Source organism: Excalfactoria chinensis, chromosome 5 (assembly GCF_039878825.1).
Source record: "Excalfactoria chinensis isolate bCotChi1 chromosome 5, bCotChi1.hap2, whole genome shotgun sequence".
NCBI lineage: Eukaryota > Metazoa > Chordata > Aves > Galliformes > Phasianidae > Excalfactoria > Excalfactoria chinensis.
This window is the reverse complement of record NC_092829.1, coordinates 5,376,453-5,400,791: the sequence shown is the minus strand read 5'-3', so window position 1 is coordinate 5,400,791 and position 24,339 is coordinate 5,376,453. Positions and strand designations below refer to the sequence as shown.

The window sequence follows — 24,339 nt, the reverse complement described above, 5'->3', positions numbered from 1 at the left end:
CTAGGAGCTGCTGTCTTGAGATGTTTATGGCCATTGCGGATAGCACTGACTCCTTTCTCTAAGGCTCCAGTGAATCTGTGGGCAAAGTGCTCTCCTTACTGCTCTGATCTCTCTGCTTCTTCAGATCACTTCAACAGCAGCAGTGGAATCAGATGGAAGAAGTATTTGCAAGAGCGTGGTGAATGGGTCATGGTTTATTGTTGCTGTTCTCTCATTACAGGGAACTCAATCTAGGCTGTGTGATGCCCACATACCCTGGATAAGCAGGGCAGAGCCGGGTAAACTCCTGGCTGGGTATGCCAAGCTCCCTGCAGTTCCACTCCCACTTCTGCGGACTCCTGTCAGCTCTTCACCATGATGACAGGGATGAGATGCATCTCATGGGGTAGGTGCCTCAGCTTGCTGCTTGATAGCAAGCACAGCAGAAGTAACTTAGAGCAGCAGGCAGCGCTCAGCTGACATGGTCAGCATGCACAGAAAGCCGCCAACTCCCCATTCCTGCAATGCATGAAACGATTCAGAAAATGAAAAAGCTCTGTCCCAGGGGCCTTTTTCCTCATCATCTAATATAGAGAGTATCAACCCCACAGAGCAGACTGCGAAGTTTATGTGCAAGAGGCACAAAGGGGCACTTTAAGGACAGGAATGAGAACAATGACTAACTTCAGCGTGCAGCAAACCCTAAATATGATGGAAATTTGGAGATGTGGCCCATGTGCCTTGCAGTCAGCTGAAAGCTGATTCAGAGTCAGTTCATGCTGTGACTCCATGCGCTCGCTTTTCTCTTGGGGACCAGGACACCTCGATTACTGGAAGGTATCTGGTGACTGGTTTTAACTCAGCCCTCTTCAGGCCAATACTAGATTTCAGGAATCACAAGTTTTACTATTTTAACTGGGGAAGAGCTGAAACTCTCAGGTTCCTCTTTACATAGGCCTTTACTAAGCTCTTAAGGGTGTTTTTTTTTATTATTATAAATCTCTTTCTACAGGAATTAGATACTACAAGTCTTCACTAAACTTATTTCCAATCTAGAAGACAAGAAACAACAGGGAAAACAGAAATCTTTGCTTACAGCGGTGATGACACCACACCAAATCACAACTCAAAATTAAACATACCGCATCTGAGCAGGACAGAAACATATAACAACACACATTATCTATTGTAATACAAAAGTTAGCCAAGCTGAGGGCAAGATGTTTTCCAAAGAACCTTTTGTTTGTCCTTGCTAAGGGTACAAACACCCAGGTGACATCTAAAGTGCTTTGTTTTATAGCTCACATCCCCATCAAAGTTTAGCACATTTCACCTACAACTGTATGTTTTTATTTTGTGGCAGGAAAGTAGATCTTAATGTTATTGACAACTCCAGCGGGTTCAGCCATCAAGTACTCCAGACCCACCTACCCAGGGAAGTACGGCTACTCTTTGATTGGTCTCCTGTTTTCAGATGCTTTCCCCATCAATAAATAATTGATTGAGGACTAATGGAAGACCATAGAAGCTCAGGGGAAGAAGGACTCACTACTGACCTACGAAAAAGGAACAAAAAAGCAAAGTATTTTAACTCTGACATGCCAAAATGCAGCACCCACAAAAGAGATATTAAAACTCATGATTTCCTGGAACTCTTCTAGATAGGCTATGCAGACAAGGAGCAACAGAAGACCTGTATCCTCTCCACGCTTTGGGAACACCGCATACACGTGTGGTTTATCTGACCCCCACTTCTGTTCTCAAGCAGACCTCACAGTGTTTTACTTCACAGATGGTTTGCAAATCTCTTTATGATTCTGCATGCAAACTGACTTCATGGTGGAGCTGTGAGAGCGGAGAGGGGTGGGGGTGATGGTGTTGCAGCATCCTTTGGGCTAGACCACATAAGGAAAACATCCACACGCCATGATATGGAGGCCACTTTCACATCAAGATTACATCCTTTTGCACTGGAAACCAACTTTCGAACACATGGCTGCTTTCACTTTTCACCCCACATTGTCCCTGCGGTGACTTGGAAAGCACCACTGCAATATGAATGCAAACCCAGCTTGGTTCCTCTTCTGTATTATTTGTATTTCCCAACCCATGCCCACCTCCACAACCAGCCATGCTATACAGATCTTGGCCCTGGGGATCTGGTGCTCTGCCCCCTGACCAAGAGCTTGCGGTCCCTCCTGGCGCCAGCGGCAACCTTCATCATGACTGGAATGGCTTAAAACAGAAAACACACAACAAAAAGAAAATCCTTATCAACAGTTTTCATTCCCCCACAACAATCAAAGCACAACAATCATTCCTGCTCCCACAGCAGCTCTGCCCAGACACAGGAGTGTGTTGCATCTCAGCTGCTCCCAATGTTTGGATGCAGCAGGCGCTTGTCCCAAAGTTAATCCAAGCTTTGGGGATCAGGTTGTGCACCCATGGATGAGGCCATACAGCAAACTTATGCACAGAGCACTTCTTTCTATCTCAAGGGGAGGTGCCCCACAGCTCTGGTGCCCACACTGCTTTCATACCACAGACGCCAGAGCTCTGACACCAATGAAGCGTTACTCAGACAAGCGGCGGCTGCTGGTTTTACCAGCAGAGCTCCTTTGTCCTCAATTGCCCTGGGCAGCTGGAGCTTTTTCTGGCATCTGATGAGCAAGCCTGTGGCTTTTATTTCATGTGCAGAAATGAAATAGAATGTGGATCTAGGCTCTGCTTTTTCCTGAATCTTTAAAGGAATGTGCTTGGGTTTAGCTGCTAAGCTACCAGCAGAGCTGTTTTTATAAGCTAAGGATAAGCGCTCTTGCTCTGGCATCTTGTCCAGCAGCATGGCACTACTTTCCTGCTATTACTACTTTCCCTACTACTTTCCTGTCCCATCGTTAACTTTGGGGTGCTGGGCAGCTAATGGTGCAGTGACAGAGGGGCAGCCAGGGCTTCCCCACAGCTACACCCAACCCCAGCCCTGCAGTGGACACCATTCCACGTTACTTGTGTTGCAAGCCATTACAGGAACACAGACACTGCCCAGATCACTCTGGCCACGCTGCACTGAGGCTTGTGGTGTTGAATTCCAATGCATTTACTTGTATTGCATAGTCCCTGCTCTGCAGCACTGTCCCATCACACAGGCTGAGCCATCCCTAGGATCAAGTACCATTAAAATGAGCAAGGCTGGAAAAATCTCCCCCCTCCACCACACGAGTGCTATATGGGCTCATCATTGGTATAAGCCAACCATTACTTCACAATTTTCCAGCACCCGCAATCCACATCATCAGTAGGCAGGTGGGCTGGGCTATTTACGCGTGCAAACCACTTAAATGTTAACCCTGCAGTGGGTCAAAAGGAAAAGCAACCGGCACAGAGGGCTCTCAGAGCAGCCAGACTGTGACTCACAAGGAGGGTGCACAAATGCAAGGCTGAGGCAGACAGAGAGGTGAGGAATTTCTCTGGAGATTCATCCCAACAGACAGACAGACGCAAGGAAACACGGCTCACCTTTCCCATAACTGAGGCAGATCGGGTGACTGCCCTGCCCAGGGAATTGCTATTGTCCAGCTTATTGTTTTCTGCCGGGTTAAAAAGGGGCTGATAGGAGACTAATTGCTTCGTTAGAGGAGGGGGAAAGAAAAAGCAGTCTGGAGTGACTGAATTATTTTGTAGACTGTTGTTGTTTGGGTTTGTTTCCATCCTGTCTTAGCAAACATTAATGACTTCAGTTGCACGGGTATGGGGGAGGAAAGCCATTACGGTGAGAACATGGGCTGCACAGCACAGCTGGCCTCCACAACCATGCTGGCAACAGTGTGCCACAGCCATCTGTCTGTCCATTCTGGAAGTCAGAATGAGGAGAGCAAAGAGAAACATCACATTTTCCTTTCTCATCTGTCTGACTTCAGCAGCTCGGATACTTTTGGGTGTTAGCTGCACCCAGTAACCTCTCCAGAAAGAAATGCTGGATGAAGAAAAAGAAGGGAAAGTTTCCCCAGAGAGTGCACAGTAAGGCACTAGAACCCAAAACCTGCAAAATAAAGTTTGGTTGTTTGGGTTTTCTTTGTTTACAGAAGCAACAGTGAAACTTCTGAGACTACATCTGGTGCCCGGAGTGATAGAATGCATCCTAAAGCCAAGGCACACAATTAACACTGAAGCTCTTCCTTACATAACAGCACCTGGGACGCAGCCACTCACTTGGCCAAGACTGCAAGTGGCCAAAAAAAGCCCAGAAGTGAGAAATGCCTGCGCTATACCAGTGGCTACATTGATCCTCACTCATTCAGCACAGCCTTCAGGGAACTGGGCATCAGGAGCCTACAGGAATTCTGTGCTCACATCTATATAAACCAAGTCTGCTGGGAGACAACCATCTTCTAACTGCAAGAATGCCACCAGGCATAGCACAGATCAAGCCATCCCAGGTCACATTAGAAATGTCACCAGGGAAGAGGTGGAGAATTTCAGCAGGAGTTTTGGTTATAAGAAAGTGAAGGGAAAGCAGGGAAAGCTCTCTGCCTGTTAAATAATCATTTAACCTGTCCTAGACACGACAGGACATAGAGATACCTGATTCAGGTTAGATATTAGGAAAAATTCTTCTCAGAATGGTGGTGAAGCCCTGGCGCAGGCTGCCCAGTGCAGTAAACAGGACAGCTTCCAAGACAGATCTCTATTATTTTCTATCATATTTTTAATTAATTTATTTTTTGTCTAGTTAACCACCATAGGTAAGCCGAAGGATCTCACTAGATAAAGAAACACAGCAGAGACTTTCCACTCATTAACCAGATGTGCCTACTCAAACTGCAGATATTTCATGGCCTTAGAGGCTCAAAAGCCAGCCTCACTTCGCTCTGACTGCTTTCCATCAAGTCAGCACTGCCTTCTTGAGGGTAGACAAGAAAACCAAGTTTCAAGCAGCTCCTTCACGGATTAAAGCATCTATTTGGCAGATATGGTGCTACAAAAGCTTATCTGGGCAGTTCTTAGGGATGCTGAGTTCAGTTAGGAGGTGAATTCAGTTAGGAGTTACACTAATCCCCAAAACCCCAACTGGTTGCCATCAGTCAGCCATCACAACACTTCCATTATCTCTGCAGGCACAAGGGCTTTGGGCCCTTCACAGGCAGCAGGGCAATGTGCAAAGGGAAGGATGCAAAGGAGTGCTGGGCCACACTATATAAAGCTATCCACTGCTGGCTCCATTTGCACAATCAATTAGTTCCTCAAACAAATCATGGCACTCAGCCCCTGTTCTACTTTGCCTGCAATGAATATGGGTACAGAGGCTGCTTCCTCTTCTCTAGTGTTTGCAGACAAAACTCATCACTGAGAGTGGGAACAGCTGAATCCACTGTTTTGCTGTGTCCCAAGGAGCACAAAGGAGATGGAGAGCTGCAGCCCTCCTGCGGCTTCAGCCCTGGCCCTGATGAGTCCCCATGGAGCAGAGCCAGCAGGACCTGCTCCTGCGCTGTGCCCTGTTTGCTGGGGCAGAGCTCTGACCTCGGAGCGGGTGGGCTGTCTCCTTGGGAGCAAGGCCAGCTGGCAGAGCCACAGCAGCTCCTTGCCTTCCTCATTGATGTCAGGGCCAGGCAGAGAGACAAGAAGGTGGAGCCCAATGCCAAGATCTTTGCTCCTTTTGCAGAGGAGAGGCTGAATGCAGAGACTCCGGCTGTAGCATTGCTGCTTGGGCACCAGGTTTGGAAACAGCAATATAAGAAATACTGAAACAGCAAGCTTCAGCTAAGGACAGTTATAATGCAAGAGGAAAGCTTAAGAGAAACACACTGGCAATGACAACAGCTAAATTACATTGATGAGATTGAAATCTCCAAAACACAGATAAGCACGCAAATATCCCTGAGATGCTGAGAAACTGAAATACAAAGCACAGTAATTCAGCTTTCAGGCACAAGTGAATGAGGATACGGGACCTTGCTTGGAGCTTGTTACTTCTTCATGCTCAGGTAAATGTCAAAAGGAATGTAACCAGATCCAGAGAAGGGAGGAGAAAACCCGAAGCCTGCCTGCTAAATGCCATGCACCGGATCAGCCTCTGACACGTGTCCCACACAGCCTGTACGCTGCAATGTGCTGCAGCTGCACGGTGCCAGAACTTGCAGCTTTATTTGAATGATGATAAAGTTGGAAGGGACAGCTTCCTACCGCCCCTTCTGCCACATAGATACGACAGTTCCCTGTGCTGGCTTGTGCAGCTAACACAGCTGTGCCCACCTCCAGCCCCCCTCCACAATAAATGAAGCTCTTCAGTCCCTCTTCAGCAATGCACCTCAACACTGCTGCCCACCCCAAAGTGACACAGAGCCCGGACACTTAGCAGTGCCACATCTTCCTTTGCCACGTGGTGGTTCAGATATGAACATCTGCATTCTGATTGCGGCACTGAGGGACACAGCTTAGTGCACTCAGTGGTGATGGGTTGGTGGTCGGACTGAATGATCTTAGAGGTCTTCTCCAACTGTAATGATTCTATGGATGCACTTTGCCATAGCAGTATGCCTGGACTGGAGAATTAGCTAGCCAACAGCCTCTCCTAGCTGGAAGTAATATTCCTGACACAGAAACGCTTCAAACACTTCTTTACTCTCTCTGAGCTTGAAAGATTTGTGAATGCAGCTCAGCCTGCTAATAATAAATCATGTTTCTGAAACATTAACTGAGTCAGAAGAAATCAGTTCAGAACGTGGTGCGCCCATGCAGCTCTGAACATATCACACCTTGTAATACAGTTGAGACTTGAAGGCCTGCTGCTGTTCCCATTGTTGTCAGCTGGAGTATCTCCACTACCTTTACTGGAATAATAATCAGGTAACACAATTCTGAGACTAAACTGTGCCTTTAGGCACTGCCTGATAAATGGGAGGATCTTGATGCCATTAACAGCAAAAGTGTTATGACTCAGAGGCCAAATGATGAGCAATGCTTTCCCTTTGCTTCACATGAACAGGCTTTGCAATTTGTACCCATTGCTGTGCCAGCAGCCAGCTACAGCCCCAATAACCAGCTTGGCTGGCACACAGAGGGCAGGAGCAGAGTTGTGCCCGCTGTCCTGCCTGGGACAGTACAGACATCAGGTGTGCTCCTTACCCTATGGCACAGCCAGGCTGCCAATTCGGACTGACAACCAGCAGTAACAGTACCCACTGCTTCTCCCTAAGGTGGTTAGCAAAGCTAACCCTGGAGGCCAGGCTGGATGTGGCTCTGGGCAGCCTGGTCTGTTGGTTGACAAACCTGCACACAGCAGGGGGTTGAAACTTGATGATCATTGCGGTCTCTTCCATCACAGGCCATTCTACGATTCTATGATCTTGCTACCAAGCCAGAACAAGTCAAAGTCTTCCTGGAAAGCCAGGGCAGTTGCTGCAGGCCAACTATGTCAGCAGAGCTGATTTCTCATTGTCACTCTTACATCTTTATCAGCTTCACTCACCGCAACTTGTTGTACTGCATGAAATCTTCCATTTCAGCAAGCCAGAGGGAGGAGATGCAACAGCATTTTGTTGGCATAATCTTTGTTTCAAAAACATTGTAGAAAACATTCATTAAGGTTGACAGGGACCTTTTCCTCAGCTATAAATATCCGCCTCCCTAATGCTAACTCATGGGTCATATTCTCTGACATTAACGCTGAAAGCTTCTTCAATTCAGTGTTATTTCCAGAATGCAGGTGGGTCCAAAGACCAACCACACGACTGGATTAATGCTGGGATGGTGGGAAATTACTAACCGGAGTGCTGCTGGTATCAGGGAAACAACACGAGCAATAGTGCTTATTTGTACTGAACTGGTACCAGGACTACCAAGCAGCACAAAGCTCTCATTTCAAGCACTCGGCAATGAGTCCATGTCTCACCGTGCAGCACACAAGTCATTACATGCAAAAGCAAAGCTACGCCAAAGAAGAACAAGAGTAAAAGTACCAGGGATGTGCATTTAGGTGAAGGTTATCCAGCCCTGAGGCAGCTGCATGAGCCAGACAAACTCTTGAGGCCCCTTCGAGCTCTGTATTTAATGATTTATACAAGCTCATCGCGTGCAGAGTTTGCAGGTTTCAAATCAATCCCTTTAAATAAGCATAAAGGAAAAGTAGACACTAGCAGAGCCAAAAACTTCTGTAGGCTATTCATTAGCCCTTAGTCATGTGGAAAGTTGCATTAAAGTTCACAGACTATACACAGCGGAGTCAATGGGGCACAGAGATCTGATCTGTGGATCTCAAAGCAGGACTGCTCTCTGTAAGCACAGCTGTACATCAGGACCGTGCTGTCTTCACACTGACTGATTCAATGTGACATGGAGCTGTGAGAGGCTGCGTTTTATCTCTGCGCTTTCCAGCTGATCAAGTGCACAGAAACAACACTTCGAACAGCACAGGCAGGAGCCCAGCTTGCAAGTGTGTCACCAGCACAGTTTGGTGGAAAATCATGTAGAAGAGATACCACCCATAAGCACAAACCACCGTACAGAAGCTGCTGACTGTCACATAGGATAGCTGCAGACATTACCACGCTCCCCACCCTGACAGACATTCCTTCATATTTTCTAAAGCTAAATGAACCACTTCCAAGTATTCCAGCACAAAGATCTCCCTCCTGCATTAAGTAGCTGCTGCAGGGAGCGGGCTGCTGTTATGCCATTCTGTGCCAATTCGCAGCTTTTAGCTGATTTGATTTACTTGTTAACCATAAAATCAGTTTACACCACACCACATTCTTTCTGCTGCTCTCATAACATAGCAGATCCTTTTTTTGTCCTGCTTATATGTATCTGCTGCAGCCTTCTCAGCCCCAATTCAGGAAAGCACCAAGCTCAGGAGCTCCATCAGCAGAGGTCTCAAAGCAGCAGGGATTGCATCCCTCAGCTGAACTTATGCCGAACCAGAGTGGGCAGGTATTGAGCACAGCAAAGCCTACTTACAGGTGCATCACACTTTTGCAGGCTCACATAAGAGCTTTCAGAACAGCTGTCCAGCTTAGTAACTGCTCACGAAACAAAAGATTCACCTGTATTTGCTAAGAAAACGAAGTCATGCATAGCACGTAAGCAAGGCAGCAGTAACCAGTCCCCTTGCTTACCTCCCACCAGGCAGTTTGCCTTGCAGGGCAGTGCTATCAGCAGCACACCCAGCCCACCTGCCCATTCACATCCCTGGGGAGAATCTCTCGACTTCAGGGGAAACCAGATCCAACCCCAGATGTGAAAAGGGGCAACGTGAGATGAGAATAAACAAAATCACCAGTTGTAAAATAAAGAAACAGAGAGAGAACACGAGAGATCCTATGTCTACAATGTCTTGACCCATGGAAAAAGCAAACAGCACGCTAATAAGAGCTGCTCTGTTAACAGTGGCTCTGTGTAATTAGGAAAGGCATTCAGCTCCTGTTTTCAGCATGTAATTTTTAATTGATTTTGCTGAAAGAAACTTTAGTGCTGTTTCAGTTCATAAAAGTCTTTCCAGCAATACTGTTCTCCTTAAAAGGCTTATGTAAACCTCCCTCCAAATGTCATAGCCTTACTGTTTGAATTGGCTGGGAATTAACCTGTTGCAAAAAACCACACTGCCTATAAAAGCCACCAGTCCTGAGACATACAGCTGCAGCTATTAAGCATGGTCAAGTCACAGGACTTGTGTAACACTCTGCTGCCTTTATCTTGGTGCTGATGGCACAGCAGAGCACAGGGACTTGGTGCATACCATCTCACATTCAGATGTGTGACACAGCACAAGCAGACCAACGTATCTCTTCACGGGCCAGTCACAATAAAAATCAGGCAGTCATAATGGCATAGGAGTGGGCTATCCAGCATGAGCCCTCAGAATATAAAAGGGTTTTCATCTGTGCAACAAGAAGTCCTTTTCCAAGCTTTCCAGCCCCGTGCTTTTCTGGCTTTTAATCACCTGGCTGGGATACACCCTTAGCAATACACCTGCCACTGTGCTGTGATGAGCTGGGCTGCACAGTCTCATACTGTGCCCTGGCAAAACCAGCCCTGATGTGCAGAGTGACACTGCTTCTGGTTCCATAAAACTACTAACCCGAGGCTAGTTCAGGCACATCACTGTGTACTGCATCCTGTATCACCTCCACAGATAGCAGAGACATTCTGAAAAGCAGCTGTTTCATCACCCCTCCATCCTGCCACTGAGATACAGCTGCAGAGGAAGAGATAGTAAAACAATGGAGACCACACCAGCAGGTTGGCCTGATGGCTTCATGTTGATGCAAAAAAGGCTGTTCTCTTCCTGAAATCTAAAATGCCTGCAGGATGCCCCTAACCCTTTTGCCCTCAAGACAACCCAGTTTAAGAAACCACTTGCATATCCCTTCAGTGTGCAGGCATGATGCCTTCACTGAGGGTCACCTGGTGGGCAGGTGTTCACAGCCACCAGGCAAAGCTGCACGCCAACCCATGATCAGACATTCTCACATTAACGACACCTGGAAGGAAACGCCCTGCTTTTAAAATAAACCTTTATAATTGCTCACTATCTCTTTGTTTTTAGAAGACTGTAAGTGGACAAGTTCATCTGCACTACGTAAGCCACTGTGCTGTCTCACACTGCTTGGACTGAATGCTGTTTTGTTTTGTTCCCGGCATGCACAGAAGCCACAACATGCTTCCCACAGCCTGGGAACTGCTGAACTGGAAAGTGGAAGTCGGGAAGAGCTGCCTCAAGGAAAATAAGGCATACAATCTTCACATAAAAATCACAAACAAGCCCACCAACCTGCAATAGGGCCCAGCATGCTGTTTCTTCTTTAGATGCGTCATTAAATAAAGAAGCAGTGCAAGAAGTGTGCCCTGTGAGCAAAGATTTTATCTACGATAGCTTTCATTACTGCCCAACCTTTTCCTGGCAACACTGAGCATGAGCTGATCCTAAGCATGTCCTTGTCCCACCCCTCTGTGCCTAAGGGTGTGCAATATGCTATGCTGAAAAGCTCGTTTTCATGGCTGCATTTGTTCCAGCTCTATTCCTTGCATGATAGGATATAGGACCATGCTATACTTGTTAACATTGTGTTTCCAGGAAGCAACTATAAATAGGCACAGCTGAGATGACAGCTAAACCTCTGCTCAGGGCAAGCCAGGCATGTTTCCTTGTTAAGGCCAGAAAGTCACCTCTTCTTTGCCATGCTGCAAGTGAGAAGGAAAAGAAAAAGAGTATCTGTGAAACTAAAAGCTCACTTAAAGAAAGAAAAAAACCCCACACACAAATATGCTCACACACATTTATAGCACTTCTATTCTGCCCGGAGCTTAGTAACAAAAGGAATACTTTCGACACAGTGAGAGGCAACCACTGAAAATTTCAGTTACATCAGAAAAGTCATCCTATGAGAGCACCTTTCCAGCATCAGGCTGACTTTGACCTTAAAAAGTCCCATCTAACCAACACTGTCTGCCTGTTCCTGTGGGCTCACAGCAGCGATGCAGAAACACTGCACTACAGCTATTTCCAATCGTGTACACGTGGCCAGGACTCAGCAGATGCAGAGCCAAAGTGACACGTTTTGGCTGCTTATCAATGAACTTTCAGGGCTCACTCCCAAAGCTCTCTGGCATTTCAAGGCAGAGAAGACCCAGCTTTTGGCAGGATGTGTTGCAAAAGCTTGATGGTCCCGTACAGTCACGGTGTTAGTAAATACAGGCTGCCTCCTGAGTTGCTTAATCTTGAAGGGAGTGGGGAAATACTGTATTGTTATATATTGATGGTTAGCCCAGAAGGAAAACATATGACACAGCGTATTTTGGGCCAGAGACTCTTACTCCACTGAGCCTGGGAACCCAAAATGAAGAGGCTCATTGAATGGCTTCTGGCAAAACACCTTCTGCTCAGGTTTTTCTGGTCTCTCTCCCCATTCCTCTCAGCTTCCTAAGAAAGCACTCAGATTCAGAAAAAAACATCATCAAATCCTCTTATAGAAACACGGTGATTTTCCTCCAAGTATTTCCTTCCCTTCCCGTCTGCAGGCTCCCTTCTGGAGCCAATTTCACACACCCCTCCAAAGCCCAGGTTTGTGACCCCCCCCCCCATCCACCCCATGCAACTGAAGCTACCTGACTTCATGGCTCAACCAGTTTCACAAGATCAAAGCCCATGCAGTTGTTCAAGCAGCTTTTCAATGACTCCTCCCATTTCTATCATGACTTACAGCAGCAATTGAAGAGTGCCAAAACTCAGAGGGATTGATTACTTCTGTCCTGTGACAGGCAGTGGGCTGGGGTACAGGACAAGCTGGAAGCACAGTGGCATTACATTATGGACAGACAGTTATGCTACTGAATGACTGACAAGAAGTATTGGGTGTCACTATTTTAGGGATAATGTCATTTGCCTAATTATCTGGCAGCATCTCTCTTCAGCAGCTGGCATTATTCACAAGGGAAGAATTAGACCAAAATCCAGCTGTAGAATAAGCAGATTTGCTATTCCATGCAGACAATCACCATGTTTTAGAAGCTCAGTCTGTATGGTATATATCACTAGTAATTTTCATACTCCCAGGCCCTGGAGAATATTAAGATGATATTCCTTCTCTGTTTTACCGTGCCATATGTATCACATGATTTCATACTTTAAAATAATTTAATATTCTCTGTCTTCATCTGACCATCTGTTTTTTATGGAGCTCAAGCCAGGAGGAGAAAGAGAAGTTGCCTTACTTGATTTATCCCACAATCTCACTATAGCAAAGCACCTTCTGCACAACCCCTTGGGCCAGTTCAGCTCTCAGCTATTCAGATTTTCATGTATCAAAACCTGGGTTTATCTGACAAACACAAAACAGCATCACCTGAACTAAACTACACAAAACCCCAAACTTGGCTCAGCCCACAGTCTTGAAGGGCTACTGACAGAGACTGACTCGCATTGGAATTGGTCCCATATGTGGGTTACAGCTGTATAGCTTTAACCAATCCTTCACTGTTCTGGCATGCCACAAGTAGGATTGAGCAAGGCCACAACAAACCATACCCAAATATGCATGTTCTGCTGATGGAACCCAGGTAACAGAATCCAAATGAAACAACAGACTCTTCCTCCTTTCCAATGCTATGAGCAAGAGGATGCCAGGGGTTATGCAAAACAGGTCAGAAAAACCTCCCTCTTAAACTAGACCGTCTCACTACTGACATCTCCTTGCTACAGTGTCCTGTGCCAGCCCAGAACAGCACTCTCATGGGATGCTGATTGAATGGTCATCCAGGTCAGGGAGGCCACAGAGCAGACCGGCTGTTTGATCCACACTGCCTGCCCCATGCCTCGATGCTTGAGCTGACAGTGAGCACTTCAGCAACAGGGAAAGGAAAAGATTTAACCAAACTGCCCCCTTGGGTCCTGGGAGAGGACAAAACAAGAGAGCTATGTATGGGAAATGGCTTCCTGAGAACAGCCTTGAGACCTGGGAGCAGAGGTTGATGCAGGGAGGCAATGCTGCTCCCACCCTAGAACAAATGCAACCACGTCAAACACAGACATGGGCAGGAAGAAGAATCTCCCCCTGTAGGACTGAGGTTGGAATGAAAACACATGCAGTAACTGAGCTGAACAGCACCAGACAGGCACGTCAGATTCATAGGATTTAAGCACAGGCTCACACTTAAAACAGGGAAATAAAAAGGCTTAGGTGTAACCAGCACCAATTTGCCTTTAAATAACAAGGCATACAGTGGCAAAGCTCCTTTTCTTTACCTCCCAGAAAATCTATAGGGTTTCATTGAACACTTCCCACTTTGCCATCAGTTTGGAACATGCTCCTCAGCAGCAGGACAGACCCCTTAGCTTTAGAGACAGTTATTCACTCAAGAAGAATACTCAAGCTATCATCTCAGCCATGTGGGTTCAGACACATAGAATGAATGAATGAATGGAGAGCTCACCGATAAATGATGCCTCTTTCATGGAGAAACATAAGGGCTGAAATAATTTCTGCAGCATAGAACCGGGCCCGATCTTCATCGAAGCGACGCGACTTCTGAATATGGAACATCAAGTCCCCGCCATTTACGAACTCCATCACAAAGAACAGGCGATCCTTCACACACGCAAACACAACAGACATGAACAGCATTAATCATATCCTCCATCAGGCTTAGAAAATTCTATCACCACCCAAACATCAACAGATTGAGCACCCTATGAGACGTTGAGGGAAAGAGCCACCGTTGGGGTAAGGGGAAGAACTAAGCCAATGTCAGGAAGATCAGTTAATGCCTCTTTGCCATGTGCTCTCCCCCCCACACCTCCCAAAGTTTTGCCCCCAGAAATGAATTCGTGTTCACATGGGGATCAGGCATATCAGCAGGTGCTGATACAGAGGGTTTGCTGAACGGGTTCCAGCAGTGGGATACCCCTTCAGCAGCACTTTCTGAGCCCAGCAATCAGAAAACTGCTAAAAGTCATTCCCTCCTGACCTACTGAAACCCCCCGGCGATAAATGTTCCATAGTACAAAGTGCATAACCAGAATACAGCACTGCCACAGCAGCACCATCCCTCTGAACACCAATAACAACGCTGCCTCTAAGGTATCCCAACACTATTTCTAGGGAACACACACTGCCTTAGAGAAAAGGATTTCCTGCCATCCACTGCATGAAAACTGCCTTTTAGGCCTCCATATTTTAGCCTTCCTGACAGCTCTGATTAACCTGAAGATCTCTGTGTGATGAAGGAACCGATAAGGACAAAGCATAAAACAGAGTCTCAACTGGGCAGCCAAACGAGCAGCTCAATAAAGTTCAGCCCATTAACCACAGCTGCTGGTCTTTGAAGTTTCTATTTTAGCTTTGCTGTGGATTTTGCAGAAGTCTGCAGATAGGGAGACACTTGCTTAAACTGCAAGTTCAACAGTCTGGGTGAGGGCTCAGTGTGTGCCAAAGGGGTGCTCACGTAATTGAGAGAATGGATACACAACGATTTGCCACAAAACTAAACCCTAGGATTGTTTCAGACCATTTCAGCATTTCCCTGGTACGTGTCTCAGGACATTTAGCACTAATTGTTTCAGTTTTACCCCGGGTAACAGGAACAAGCAGACTGCAGAGCAGGCACACATCTCACGTGAGGCCAGCCAGACCCTGCAGTGGTACTATGTGACCTTGTCTCCCAACCAGCTCATTTCTAGGTCTGATGTTAATCATCTGCAAGCTGGCTTTTAAACCCTCTAAATTTAAGAGGATGAGAACTGCAAGCCAGCTTGCAATGACAACTAATGTAAAGGCATTAACATCCTGAGATGTACGCAGAAAAGCAACCAGGAAACCCTTCAATCCTCTCCATCCATGAGCAAATGTCTCATGGTGGAAGAAGACAGCTTGCTTCTCACCACCATCCTGGGTTTGGTTCAACAGCTCCTTCTGTGCTCCTTTGGGAAGCAGCAAGGCTTAGGTAGGTAAACACCCAGCAATCTAACAGTGCATGCAGTACCACAGCCATATGCTGACTGCTCTTTCCAGTCCATACAGATGACAGTACTTCAACCTTCCACTTTGGCTGCATAGCTTAGGGCTGGCTTAGCTATGGCAGCAGCCTAGCTAGAGCAGCACACACTGCAAACTGAGCACCAACACTGGATCTTCAGCTCACATCAGATCTGTAAAGCCACACATTCACTGCAACTGGAAAGAAAAAAAACCCTCTTACCAGATCCTCTACAGGAAGTAATTTAATTTACCAGCAACCTGACAAGGGATGTGTGTGTTTACATAAGTAATATGTATGCTTGTATAAACATGCACACAATTAGGAATAGGTATGTTCTACTCTCTCCTAAAGGTAAGCTTCAGGGAGACAAAGTTAACCCTTTCTCTCTGCTTCTCCAGTGCAGGCAGAGCTCCATGGCCCATCTCAGACTTCTGGGTGCACTTCTATGATCTGCAATGCTTAAAGGAAGCTCCTCCATTCTTAAGACATTCCAGTAAGCACTGAAACATTCTGTCACAACATTTACATCATTATTTACATGGGAATATGCAGTAGACATGAATGATTATCACTGCACAAGTAACATCGTGGTCACAAGTGTGCTAACTAAGGCTAAGTGACAGGACAAGGGGGAATGGCTTGAAACTAAAAGGGGAGATTTAGGCTAGATGTTAGAAGCAAATTCTTTACACAGAGAGCACTGCTCCCCAGAGCTCTGGGTACCCCATCCCTGAAGGTGCCCAAGGCCACGGATTTAATCTGGGCAGCCTGAGCTGGGGAGCTCCAGCCATGATTTCATTTCATAGGCCAAACATAAATAATCCACCATTTAATTAATGAAGTGCTCCTGTTTTGGCCTAACACAACATTTGACTACCCACATTTTTATTTATTTATTTATAATGTCCAGCCCACGTTTACAGCTTCCTAATGCAGAAGCCTTACACGGCTGCTGAAGAGAAAAGCAAGATGAGTATTACAGCTTCTTCATAACACACTACGTGTGCATTGGCCTCCTGCATACCTGGCAACAAATGCCAGCAAGATCATCACTTGTGGGGATCATGGATTTAAGGACCAAGCAAGGGCTGTCATTTTCACTCCTAAGTGAGATCATAGGCTTGCCATGCTACAAAGACCAATTCCTTTTCCAGCAATTGTTGAGAAGTAAAATAAACTGTGGCATTTTATGGAATAAATAAAGGCAATTTGCAGCACGCAAAGAAAGAGTAGCTTGAAAGGGGGGTCACGGAAGGGAAAGCCTAAAATAGCAGGCAGTTCAAATGCTTGCAAATTTGAGCTGGCTCTCCCTGTCTTTCCTGAGCGCAGGTGCTGCTCTGCACACAGGTGAGAGGAGGCTCAGGTGAGCTCTGCTTCACACCAGGAGGCTGCAACTCCTCTCTCAGGTCCAACCCTAATTGGCAGCTGGGAGCTGTGAGCTCCTCCCTGGGGGTCTTCTCAGTGCAAATCAGGGGTAAGAAAAAACTGGAGTGTTTTTGCTGGGGCTCAGCAGCGAAATCCTCATGACTGTTTTCTGTTTTGCATTGCTCACAAGCTTTCCCTGATTTGCAATCTCTTCTTGATACTGGCAAAGTAAGAAAGAGCATTCGAGTCAACAGGAAATGGTGACGCTAAAGCCTTCACAGCAGCAGCAGCCGCATGAGGAAATCACATTGCAGCCTTTCTGTACTGGGATGGAGATGAATAAAGCCACAGAGCAATTGTTACAGTAAACAAAATAAACATTTGGAGCGAGCATAAATACAGCCCGTGGAATCGGGTAAGTCCCTAAGGCTGGCCTAAAGCTAGAGATCAGCCCTGCTGACTTCACTAAGAGAAAACCAGTTGGGTTTCTGGATTTGTTCAAATTTGAGTTTGCCATGCTGAGTCCCCATCTAAAGAACACACAATGTATGCCCTAAGACCAAGCCAGATACCAGCTACCCTCAAACAAACTCCAACCCAAACACTGGTGTAGCCCTTTGTCTCCCCTAGATCTATTAGGAAGCTGTTTTGAATCCTCATAGCTTTCTTCTTATTTAAGATTGCTGTCACCATAGGAATTTTAATAAAAGCCAGATTGTATTAAGATCTTATTGTAATTTTATTAAAATCTTTGCCCTGCCCCAAAAAAGGGCCAGCACAATGGCTGGTTTCTACCCACTTCCAGTTAAGAACCATTCAAGGCCAGGCTGGATGTGGCTCTGGGCAGCCTGGTCTGGTGGTTGGCAGCCCCGTACATGGCAGGGGGGTTGAAATTGGATGATCATTGTGGTCTTTTTCAGCCCAGGCCATTCTGTGATTCTATGATAAGCCACACAAGATCAGTGTCATGCCAAAGACCTCTGAATTCAGCTAGGGTGAGACCATTACCTCCTTCACATTAAACAAATGCAAGAGGGCAGCATCACTGCCCCAATTTAAGGGGTGTGGAGGGAAGAGATGTATTCCTATGGGCAGACATCAAAGAAGACAACACAGCTCTGTGCCAGAGCCAGCAAAGTGGGCCTGGAGGAGTTCTGTCCATCCCTCAGCAGCAGGGCTCCCCCAGCACTGCTTCAGCCCACACTGCTTCCCTGCAGAACAAGGACACAACCCAGGAGGAATTTCACACTGCTGTTTTGCTGATAGCTGTCATCCAGGGCAGCCTAGAGGAGATGGAGTGCTGGTCAAATGTGCAATGGTGCAGACCTCCAAAAAGAAAAAAAAAAGAAGAGAAAAAAAGTCTGGCAGTGGAATTCTGCTAAGCTTGCATTTCATCCTTTTCAAAGTAACTCATGCACACAACTCCTTAGAAAATCAGCTTTGGACTTGATCTGAGTTCACTGAAGCCAAAGGGTTTCCCCAAGAAAACAGTCATTTTTCACTGTTTTTGGCAAATATAAGCTCTGCAGAGCAGAAAACAGGCTTTCAAAATTATCTTCCTACAGACACAGCTGTGTCACTGCTGCACAGCAAAAGTTTACTGCTTCCAAAACGAGTAGCAAGGCTCAGGGAGCTTGTAAGCAAATTATTACATGATAATAACTAGAGCTGGCAGGCTCCCTCAGTGTTCCCAATGTTCCCTTTCTCCCTTTGTGGCCAACAACCCCCACACAAAGCAATCTGCCCAGGTCTTGCTGGGAGTGTACAAATAAGCAGGACATGCTCAGGACTGGCCTTTGGGAAGCCACACTTCCAGCTCCACCAGCAGGGCAAGTGACTATTATCTGGGTCAATGCACTCCTGAGCATGGGACCTGGAGGAGGAATAATAAGCAGGTCTGTTTCCCAATATTTATTTTTGTAGGTGTAACACGACCAATAACCCTGGATCACAAATGTCATCAGAATGGGTTCAGTATGAGGGATGGGCAGAAGAGCTGAATCATAGAATCACAAAGGTTGGAAAAGACCTCTACGATCACCTGATTCAACCGTCCACCTACCACCAATACGGCCCACTAAGCCATGTCCCTCAGTGCCACATCTCCTCAGTTCCTGAACACTGCAGCTGTGCCAACGTATCACTGCTCTTTTAGAGAAGTTTTTCCTAATATCCAACCTCCAGCTGAAGCAATTGAGCTCAGCACCAAATTTCCAGGCGACATCCAAGCAGCACTCAGCTGCAATGGAGCAAGGATGCTGATCTATGCTTGGCAAAGCTTTGGTCTTTTGATTTCATAGCAGAGTGACTACATTAAGCAGAAGAGAAGAAAAATCTTCATTTCTTGTCTGCTCAGCTGAAATTATCTGCATGCATCACTTACGCTTCCTAACCACGGTCACAGTGATGACTGCCACCAGCACCCACTGCCGTGGCCCAACACCCCATACAGACACAGTGGTGGAGGCAGCAGGCTCTGCAGCAGTCTGCTGGCTGACCTCTGCTGCTCCATCAGCCATTTTCTCCCTGTGCTTCAGCAGCTCCCCAAGTACACGCCAGCCCCAAAAACTGCTTATGTTGAGGAAAAATCAAACCACAGCAAGAAAGCAGGCAGCACCATATGGCCTCAGGGCCGTTGGGATCAGAGTGTGCCCACCACATCTGTAGGGCTGAGAAAAGGAAGGTCTCTTTCTCTCATTAGGTTTTATCACCTCTATCAGCCAGGAAGGGGTGCAGTGACAATTCAGACAGCGAAGCAGGGGAAGCCGCATTTCCTCTCAGCTTGATGAGCAAGTGAATGCACTTCTGAGAAGAACAGATCACATCCCTCATTTTTGGCTCTTGCATCACTATCACAGCTGGGCAATGGAGCAGTTACCGCTCATGACCACACTCTGCTATTTTATGCTGCTGACAGTAGGCACAACGCTGGCTTCCCTTACGCAGCAGCAGCCAGGCACAGAAACATCGCCTAGAGAATAGCAAATTGGCTCTTGCATTAGCATAAATAAACTCTCCGGAGTCCCTGGGGGTAAAGGCTGCCTTGTGCACGCATGTGCACGCAGCACAGCATTAATGCTGAGCTCATTCCAGAAGAGCTGTGTGACTGTCACAACCCAGGGCAAGCAGATGGTAGCCATGGGCTCCCACATGCTCCCAAACAATCTCACTTCATCTTCCACATTTCTGTCTGTCTTTTCTTACTGCTGGGCTGAAATAACAAGCTCGCAGGCTGGAGAGGTTTTGTAACGTGCAGTCAAACACTATCATTTCTTGGGGAAAACACAGCCTTTGGGAAATGCAGGTGAACCAAATGCACAGATTTCCTCCCCACCTCACCTCAAGATGGTCCAATTCACACTAGGATTAGCTCACTTTGCTACCAAAATCTTTTACTCAACATATATTCAAGAGGACAGTATTGAATCACTTTATTTGTATCTGTTTTGTTAGCAACAAAAAGTCCAAAATCACAGGCACTACATCAACCGGCTCATGCCAAAAATCCTTACAGGATCCCAATTCAGAAGGGGGAAAAAAAAAGCCATCTTGGGTATTCAAATAAAACATCCTGAATGCAGAATACAGTGCAAGAAGAATGAAGGAAGAAATCAAATCTTACCCTCCAGATCTTATTAAACGGCACAGAAAAGTACACAAACACTGCTTCCCACCTAAAGGATCAAAGGGCTGGCTGACCTTAAGGAGGAATAAACCCAGGAATAAGGAGTGAGAACATATCAAGCTACAGACATCACTCATTAGCCAGAAATTCATGGGACATCTGCACCCCCCAGCTAGCTGCTGATATCGTGTTGTCTCTGAAGAGAGCAGCTTTACAGAGATTATCATTTTTACAGCTCAGAGCAAGCTGCTGGAATTGCTGCTTCCAATTTGGATCGATCAGCTTGAGACAGCTCTGGCCTGTTTTCCAGAAATACTATTTGCAACGTCTGCTGGCTTTGGACTGCGCTTGGGGAAAGCCAGAGACCTCTGAAAGTTCACCTAAAGGTCTGCAGGAAAATCAGAGCGGCAAAGTAAAGGCTTCATGAATCCACCCAGCACTGCCTAGAAAGCAATACAGGTTCAAAGAGAGCTAAACCAAAAGCACTGCTGGGTTCAACCTCTGCTAGTTAGCTCATCTCTGAGCACCGTCAGCTGCTACTTCTTTAATCCTTTCTCAGCACTAACCATCACTTGGTCATCCAGACTGTAAGTCGGTTTCATTTCAACTCTGTTTGTTCTGCAACTTTTTAGATTTTAAAGCCAAAGAAAAATACTACTTACGGTTAGCCACAGTAAATATATGCATCAAAATGTCCTCTGGCTACTTTTGCTCTAAACATGACCATTTTGCCTAATAGGTACAGGTATCTCTCATAAGCCACTGCTGATGGAGACTTTTTCTCAGCCTCATGGAAATGCAGGTAGCCAAAGTCCCTCCAGTGCCCAGGGCAGGAAAGTGATGGCAGCAGTGTTAAGATGATGGGAGCTAACACTTCAGGTCAGATTTTCACTTCAGCTCATATCACCTCAGTGCGCAGTGTAAGTGTGGACACCCAGCAAAGTTCACAGACAAAGTCAGAAATGTCAGTCTGATCTTGTTTCACCTTCTGAAGCCAAAACTGCTGTGCCTACAAATAAAAACCACCCAACCTCCTGCAATGAGACCACCAGAGGTGTGACAGTGCTCACCAGAGATACAGCTGAACTTCTCTAATAGTCTGACGCATCTGTTTTACCAACAAGTCAGACTGTTGTGCTACTAAAGGCATCACGGGTTTTTGATGGATGCCTGCAAAACCAGTTTTCACAGATCTGGCTTGATCCCATCTTACATCAGACATAAGTCAGACTGAGAAACAGAAGTGGGCTGTCCATGTGGTGATCATGAAACAGCGGTTGAGGTGACCCTGCACCAAGGCTGTACAGTGGGAGCACAAGGGTGGAGGGAGGAAACTTCTCCACAAGAGGACAGGAGGTAATGTCCTTAAGTTGAGCCAGAGGAGGTTCAGGCTGGATGATAGGAAAAAAATCTTCTCTGAAAGAGTGGCAATGCAGTGGCACAGGCTGCCAAGGGAGTGATGGGGTCACTGTCCCTGGAGATGTCCAAGAACTGCAGAGATGTGGCACTGGGGGACATGGTCAGTGGGCATAGTGGAGGTGGGCTGGGGTTGGACTTGGGGATCTTGGAAGCCTTTTCCTTCCAACCTTAACGATTCTGTGATTCCCACAGTGTCAGAGGAGCCACTCCCCAAACACCCTGTCCTGTCTCTCCAAAGCCCCAGGTAAAGCACAAGCTCCCCCGAGCCTGACTTCACAAAAGCTCTGCAGCCAGACCCCAGCAGGATGCTTCCTTTTCTTGCCAGTGTTGGTGAACAAAAAGCATGCTAGGTCTTTGCAGAACACCAGGCCTAGGAACAGGATGTTCCCATCACCTTCTTCATTTGATTTAGGCTAGCAGCAATGAAACAAGCACACACTGACCTCCCAGTGTGGTAGCCTGAGGCTAACACCAGTCTCCATGCTTAAGAAAAGGGAAAAAGGACCAGCAAACCCATAGAAAACCTCCCTGCAGCAAGACTGCCTGTTGGGTATGTGCACACAGCAAGCTGTATCTTCCTGATAAGCCAAGGGGAAGGCTGGGAGTTTGGAGCCTGGAAGATGATCAGAGCTCTGCTCTCTGCTCCCAAGGAAGCAACCTTCAAACAACATCAGAGAGTCCTCTCCATTTCTCCATCTCCCACTGGCACGCTCCAAGGCCTGTGTCAGGGCACTGGCGCATCCCACCAGGCACATCTGCCACTCCTTGCCAAGCTCCCACTTGAAATTATGCCCTGCCAAAGGCTCCAGGTTAGCGTGAACATCAACAGGAGGTGCTCACAACCTCATCTGCCCCCAAACACCTGTGACACAATGCCTGCACTGACCCTGGGAGCACTGTTTTAGTGCTCCAGGAACCAGAAGAGAACTCCTTGCAAAGGGGACAGAAAGCTGCACGCCGGCCAGCAGGCTGCCCTCTGAGAAAGGTACGACGGCTTCCATTAGCAGCCCTGGAATCATCACTGACCTCACCAGCACGCTGCTAGCTATTACTTCTGAAGGACGCTTGTTACAGGAAGACACGCTCTCGTGTCTCACTATTTTTGGAACAGCACAGGCAGGCTCTGTGCCTCAGCAGCTGTCAGCAGAGCCACACAGAGAGCAAATCCATATAATGGATCAGAGTAACAGGGACAGTGCTGGAAACAGCATCGCCTGAGGGATGGTCCCCTGAAAGCACCCCGTGGTCATGAGAAGAGAGATAAGGGCAATAAACATAAAAGGCAGCAACCTCTAACCAGTGCTGCTGACACTATCTGCATGGGAAGCTGATCTCCCCCAGTCCTCCTCATTCTCATGCAGAAGAGATGAGACAAAAAGGGTTTAAAAGCAAACCACCTGTGCAGGAAGAATTGTTCCTAAACCCCAGAGATGACAGGATCTACTTATTGCAAACTCATTTTAATTAAAACATTCCAGGATCTACATTCCTCAGTGTTAAATTACTGACTTCGTTATTTAAACAGATAGCTTCCTTCACTCGTTCTAGGCCGGTATTGTTAAGGTGTTGGATGACACCAATCCTGGGTAAACGGAAACAAGCAATTTCAGGTGCTTGTGACCCCTAACACAGAATCCAAGATTACCCACAGGTCAGCCCCAGCACCTGTCAGCAACTCACAGATTACCGCAGCAGGAGCGTAATCCTCTCTGACACTAAAGAGTGGTTGTAAGGCCCTAGAAAAAGCAGAGGTAAACGGCTTATGCAAGGTCTGAAAAGTATTCAAACCAAGGCATTCAATAAAAAAGAATTAAAAATAACACAGATGCATCTCTGTGGTGCGCGAGGAGACTTCACGCAGGTGCAGCTGGAGCAGGACCAGCACAGCTCCATCCCTTCAGAGGAAAGGAATCTGGAGGTGCAAGTCCCCAGCTGCCGTCTGCCCAGTGCCCAGCACGCCCAGGGCCATGCCCAGCCTCTGACACCCTGCGTTTCCCCTTCAGTCTCTGGAAGCATCGAGCTACCCGGCAGAGAATACACTTGCAGCTCCTACCACCTAGCGGCTGCAATACTCCCTAAGAGAGCAAGGAGGCTGTCAGGAGGTCAGGCAGCCTCAGCCCACCGTGGGATGTTATAGCAGACCTTACGCTGCAGCTGGGATCATGATAAATAGAGATGCTGCACGGAGGCAGCACCAGAGAACAGAAAACCTTTCTGAAAACGACCAGCAACCAGTGTAAGCGCAGAAAAAGAACTCAGCTAACTCAAAACAGGCAAGCAAATGTAGCAGCAGCATAGATCAACTCAGACAGTGCACTGCTGTTTCTGGTACTTGTGCCAGCTCAGCTAATGCTAAGTTACTAGCACCGCACAATATAGCACTGTGCAGCACAGACATGCCTTAGGCTGTTTAAATCAGCCCTAAGCTCTGTATCAGAACAGCCTGCTGGGGTAGGTAGAATACTACACAACTGTGTGAATTCCAA

At 46.9% G+C, this 24,339-nt stretch overlaps 1 protein-coding gene across 1 annotated transcript in view; it reads right to left on the bottom strand.

Annotated features, from left to right (window-relative positions):
- PRKCH (protein kinase C eta) overlaps positions 1 to 24,339 on the bottom strand; it is a 100,676-nt gene that overhangs the window by 26,874 nt on the left and 49,463 nt on the right. The window contains exon 10 of the mRNA XM_072337411.1: positions 13,900 to 14,054. Coding sequence (XP_072193512.1) covers positions 13,900 to 14,054 — 155 coding nt within the window. The remainder of the gene's footprint in view (positions 1 to 13,899; positions 14,055 to 24,339) is intronic.